At 36.8% G+C, this 6,000-nt stretch overlaps 1 protein-coding gene across 1 annotated transcript in view; it reads left to right on the forward strand.

Moving 5' to 3' along the window:
- Positions 1-6,000, forward strand: part of COL19A1 (collagen, type XIX, alpha 1) — a gene marked incomplete at its 5' end in the record, with an annotated part of 100,014 nt that overhangs the window by 51,102 nt on the left and 42,912 nt on the right. Inside the window, 4 exons of the mRNA XM_010012820.1 lie at positions 911-946; positions 1,881-1,916; positions 2,024-2,077; positions 3,278-3,331. Of these exons, the coding sequence (XP_010011122.1) occupies positions 911-946; positions 1,881-1,916; positions 2,024-2,077; positions 3,278-3,331 (180 nt within the window). The remainder of the gene's footprint in view (positions 1-910; positions 947-1,880; positions 1,917-2,023; positions 2,078-3,277; positions 3,332-6,000) is intronic.

A 6,000-nucleotide genomic window follows, 5' to 3' on the forward strand; every position in this document is an offset into this window, starting at 1 on the left:
ATGATTATGAATCAAATATTTGGAAAATATACTCAGGATAAACAAAATATATTTGGCATAGCTGTCAGTCTCTGGATGTCCTTAGTAATTTACTTAAGCCTGTCCTTGAGAGATTACTTATGTCTACAAGTAAATTTCCCTGTCCCAACAGTTCACGAAGTCCTTAACGTCAAACACATTCAAACTTTGACTGGATACCAGTTTAAGATTACATTTATGTAAGTTTATGATCAGTGATTGGCTCACAAGTTAGGCACCATTCATATTTTTTCAAGTTAAAATGGAATTTTCAATATCTATACAAGAAAAGAGGAGTCTAAATTACTAAAACTTATAAATAAATTCCCTCATTTAATATTTTTTCATTTAAGCTTAAATTTCTCAGAAAGACTTGTTGGAGGGGGAGGGGAAATGTTATTGAGGAATAGGAATGTATTGTATTTTTCTAGGAACATGCAATATATCCAAGTTCTTCATCCACTGAATAATAAGCATTTTGCTATTTAGCTGTTAAGCTTCCAGTTGTTTTCCTTGGTCATTTCCTTGTGTATAAACAATTTTCATGCAGGCAGAAACTTTTTTTTTTTTACTCTGTTAATGTGACAGTTTCATAATTTTATGTGTTATAAAGTATTTGTGTTTGAGAATTTGTCAGATTTGTACATGTCATTCTTTTTACTTCATGTTCTTGACTCTCCCTTGTGCTCCTTGCTTAAAAGGATCACACATGTCATGGTCTTGTCATTAAATCAACATTATCCCTCAAGTAAACTTTTGTAATCCATATACTTACATTTTATATAGGTTTAAAAATACCCAACATTTTTCAAGGACTTTGGCAAAACCAGACATATGTACTATTTGCCATTTGAAATAAATCTGTTTTAACCTCTTCTTTATGTTTCCATAGGGAGAGCCTTCTGAAAAAGGGGACAAGGGAGATCCAGTGAGTATAGCTGTGTTTTGAAATGATGATATGAATAATTTACATTTGATGTTATTTTCACACTGTGTTCACACTGGAATTCTTTCCTTCATACACTTTCATTACATTCAGTGATTATGTAGGATAGCATATGTATGGTTTCCTTCTTAAACATGCGTCAGGTTCATGCAGATTATAAATAAAAAACAGAGATGTCCTGTTTTTCAGCATTTCTGTAGTTGGTACAGTCCATGAACTGAGTTTAAATGACAGGCTTTTTTTGTTCCCTGAAGGTTCGTTCTTCCTGTTATTTCACAAAATTATATGTGGGCTGAACTCTATTATTTTAATTGTTTTAGCAGTTTCCAGTGTGGCACTTAACATCAGGTAGTTTTCTTATAGCCATCTTCTGCATGCTTTTTTTTTTTTTTATTTTTGTTGTTATTTTGGGGAATATTTTCAGAACAGTCATTCTGTAAGAGTCTGTTTTCATGTGTTGCTTATTTTTAATGAACTATTGTCCTCCCTCAGAACATTTGACAAAAGCTAGTTACGCTGTTTAATACACAACTGAAGGTTGCTCAGATACTTGTGATTAACATATTATAATAACCAAATGAGGCATACTGTAATAATGTGTGGCTTTGGAGATTAATACTGTGTCACCAATGGAGATTTAATGGTGAAGAATAGGCTTTAGAGTGGAGGAGCCCTTAAGCAGATGTGATGTTTTCAAACTTTTTTTCTTTAAAACACTAGGAAAACCTGCAACCAGAATTAGTTTTAAAGAGGAATGCCCTTCAGAGTTCGCCCAAGACATCAGAAATTCTTTAATGTTTTCTCAGTATTTGTTAAGTTTGCAAACTACTTTATAATATTTTAAGGGAGCAAATTAAACTCTTAGTTGATCTTAGTTAAAGTTTTAACTTCTTATGGTTATACCTGCTATTTTTAGGGAGAAACTGGAATGGAGGGATCAAAAGGAAGTAAGGTATGTTTTGACCTGTACACACTATATATGTCACTGGTGTACAGAGCTGAACTAGGAGACATAACAGTAAATCTGGATTTTTTTATTTTCTCAAACAATATCATTAGGGTGAAACAGGAGACCCTGGACCACCTGGTCTAATTGGAAATCCAGGATCAAAGGTAGGCAAAAGGTATATTTGTGGAATTAACAGCCATTGCATTCTATGCTGTTATATAAGCCACATAGACGAATGCTATTAATTCTTTAGCTAGTATTAAAGGGCAGAGAATGCTTATAATTTATATCAAAATTTTGTGCATGGATTATGGCTTTTTTGTTTTTAGTTCATAAAATTCTTGTTGATCTCAGCATGACTCAGCAAGAAATATTTATGCAAAGCTCAAATGTTATTTGGTCACTTGATAATACAAGCACCCATTTTGCAATTACGAATCCGCCAGTAGCTGGGTGTATTCTTTATCCACCAGTGAGTAACCACTTCCAATTCATTACTGGTTCCTGTGTTTAATCCTGCGGGATTGCAGGTAAGGTCAAAGTAGTCATTGCCTTGCTTTGAAGAAAGTAACTGAAGAAATGTTCTTTGAGAATCTCTCATGATGCCTTGAATTTTCTCAAAAATAACGGTAGAATTGGAAACTCTGAAAATGTAACCTCCACCCAACAGTATTCCTGTTGAAGTCATGGTACCCAAGTTCCTCAGATCATCAAAGGAAGTCCAGGAATTAATAGATACAGCTATAGGGTCCATGAAACTGTGGTCTTAAAAGTGATTCTCCACTCTAATTCCTTAGGCTGCTCTTTGGAGGCTAATGTCCTGGGTAGGAGCTACTGAAATAATGACTGTTACTGCAGTGGAAATCTAGGTCGCCTTCACACTGCACACCTTCCAGAAGAGGCTCATAGAGACCCAAGGATCATTAGGGTTTGCACCAAGTCATCCTTCTATCTCTATGTCTCAATCCGCTTTTCTTTCCAGTGCTCTGGAGTCCTTCTAATGAGCTGTATTCCAAAACGAGAACACCTACCATGTAGTTAAAAAAAATCACTTCTGCATCTGTCCCTTGTGGGAGAAAATCTTGATTTACTCCTTTTGTTTTGACTTTCCCTTTAGATAGTACCTTTGTTTTTACTTGTATTTACTTTGTATGCATACTTTGGATTTTGTACTTACCAGTCCCAAAAATTTATTGGACTAAACATTAGATTAAAGGAGAATGAGCAAACTCTGTACTTCTTACTCCATGCAGAAGATAATTCTATGCCAGATGTTGTTATCTATTTGTATATGAGAACACCTTACACTGAATTATAACGGATGCATTGACTTTTCCTCAAGCATGTGTTATATCATTTCACAGGGTCTGCAAGGACCTCCAGGACCTGTTGGACCCAGGGGACTGCCAGGAGAAGTGGTATGTATTGAGCAGTTTCACCAAGCTGTAAAAGTGTGGTGTGTGAGCTGTTAGTCAGTGAAGCAGTACCACAGAAGTTGTCACAGGTGCTCCGTTCGTGGGTGGTACTATAGCAATTATATATTGAAGCACTACTACTGTATGGGATGCCACAGGATAGAGTTCTGCCATTTTCTTTTGTTCTCTTTCTCCTTGTGTTGCTATCTGAGCAAGTAAGAATGGTAATACTAATTTGTCTGATTCACAGATAATTAGCTCTGCAAAAATTACTCTGATCTCACAGCAGTAGGTGAAAATTTAAAAACATCTCTAGCAAAGATTTAATAATGTTACATCATGAGCTGGAGAGGGTAGTGTGTGTGGAGTGAAATGTGAAGAAACAGTGAAAGTAAGTGTACCCCAAGGATTTAAACCCACGACCTTCCGTATTTCTGCCTATGGTTTTGTATTATTCTGAATTGTTTTACTTCCTGTGAAAGAGGTAAAGATTAATAAAGTGAAAAGGATAAACAATTATGTTTATTATCTTACAAATTTAGGTCAGATTTACAAGTAAACCTCATATTCAGAACAAGATACAATTCTATTAAAACTAGGGGCAATATTAAAGTCTTTGGCACGAGTAGTATTGGTTGGAAAGAATTTAATAGAAAACTTACTTTTTAATTACTGTTCAGTAGATTAAATTGCTAAAATACAACACAAACCAAGACAACTTAATGTCCACTCATCCCAGGTGAGCAACAATCTCCCTGCTGGAAAGGATCCAATGAACACAGTGCTAATAGGGGAATGAGTGAGAGTGAGATAATCAAGAAGAGTAAAAGCTCTTACCTCAGTGATTCTTAAATACACCCCAGTATCGAGATCCACTACAGGTTGTCAGATGGTGTCAGAAGCAGGATACAGACGGTTTCTTGACCCATCAATTGGGATTGTCAAGAAAGTGAGAGGGGGCTCAGCAGAGTTTTAATGATCCTCTAGTTATCGTGCATTTGGGTGTGCCACATTCAGGTTTGCCAACTGGTTGGGTTTGTCAAGGTGACAGGGGCCTCCTTCATAAGGGTGTTATTGCGCCTGTGACCGTTACGCTGCAGGGCAACAGATTGACAGGTCTGGATCCCTCAAAATGGGAGGGGCCTCCCCCAGGATCCAGCATGCCTGTACCCCTTGTGCCTCTTGAGTAGGAAGAGCACGGGTGAAACTTCCATCCAGTCTGAATACTCCAGGAAACATCTTAAACTATTAGGCACTGTTATACTAAGCTTGAAAATTCCCTCGGCATTTGACTTGACACTATAATGTAGGAGAAGGTCTTCGGAAGAGATAGCTGCCTGTCTTCCTTCCAAATTATGGGTCAGTCCCTTTTTAGGTATGCAGGCAACTATGTTCTGCCTAATCCCCCTTGTAAACTGAAATTAGTTTTCGGTCCAAACACTGGTGTTGTCACATAACCTAAAAAATGCCATCTACTCCCTCTCCCTGGTTCACCTCCCTCCCTTCCTTCATAAACTGTAAAATGGTTTTTAAGTACCATTTTGGAAGTTTGAGTGGTTAGATCTAAGAATTGGACTAGAGAAGCAGAAAATAGCAAGCTTGGCTTTAACCTAGCAGTTAAACCGTTTAACTGAAATGAGATTTTGATCTTTGCTCTGTGGGTTGGTTTTGGTTTTAATCTTTTTTCTACAAAAAGAAGCATCTAGGAGGTGTTGTTGCTGCATTTTTGCCTTTCCATACATGCTCTGAGACTACTTTGTGGAAGAGAACCCTTAATTTGAACAGACTTTTAAGTCGTATGTTATTAATATTAAAGTAAAATTCTGAGTGGTACAGCTGGCATACTTTTATTGTTGACCTGTTAAAAGTCTTCGGGATATAAGCAGTGACAACTGGAGTACAGCATCTTCAGCTCTTGGCAGAGAAAAAAACCAAGTATTAAAATCTGTATGTAGTTATCATGTACTGTTACTCACTGAACATTGCTGTACACCTTATTTTCATACTCAGTTGAGGCCCACATTTTTTAAATTGTGTCTAATATATCTGTCTTCCGTGACAATATTTTATGAACCTTTTCTGATATGTTTCTTTTAATATATAGATCCCAAATCTTACTGTGAGAGACACCAAAATACTGCATTTATGTTTTGCTTGTATTGCCATCGTCCTGCTTGAGTTCATAATTGCTGGCTCTTTGATCAAGTGATATTATGAATAGATAAATACTGTATATAATATATGTAGATCTTGAAGGTTCATATTTGTACACGTAATTCTATTATATTAAAATCTATGTTTAAATATATTACAGAAACATGTATTTAGATCTAGGCCTGTTGTTCTGTTTCACCTTCTGAAGATGAAACATTATGGAATAACAAATACCTTAGAATCATAGAATAGTTAGGGTTGGAAAGGACCTTAAGCTCATCTAGTTCCACCCCCCCTGCCATGAGCAGGGACACCACACACTAAACTGTGTCGCCCAAGGCTCTGTCCAGCCTGGCCTTGAACACCACCAGGGTTGGAGCATTCACAACTTCCTTGGGCAACCCATTCCAGTGCCTCACCACCCTCACTGTGAAGAACTTCTTCCTTATATCTAATCTAAACTTCCCCTGTTTAAGTTTAAACCCTTTACCCCTTGTCCTACCACTACAGTCCCTAAT

Source organism: Nestor notabilis, unplaced genomic scaffold (genome assembly GCF_000696875.1).
Source record: "Nestor notabilis isolate BGI_N333 unplaced genomic scaffold, ASM69687v1 scaffold1284, whole genome shotgun sequence".
Taxonomy (NCBI): domain Eukaryota; kingdom Metazoa; phylum Chordata; class Aves; order Psittaciformes; family Psittacidae; genus Nestor; species Nestor notabilis.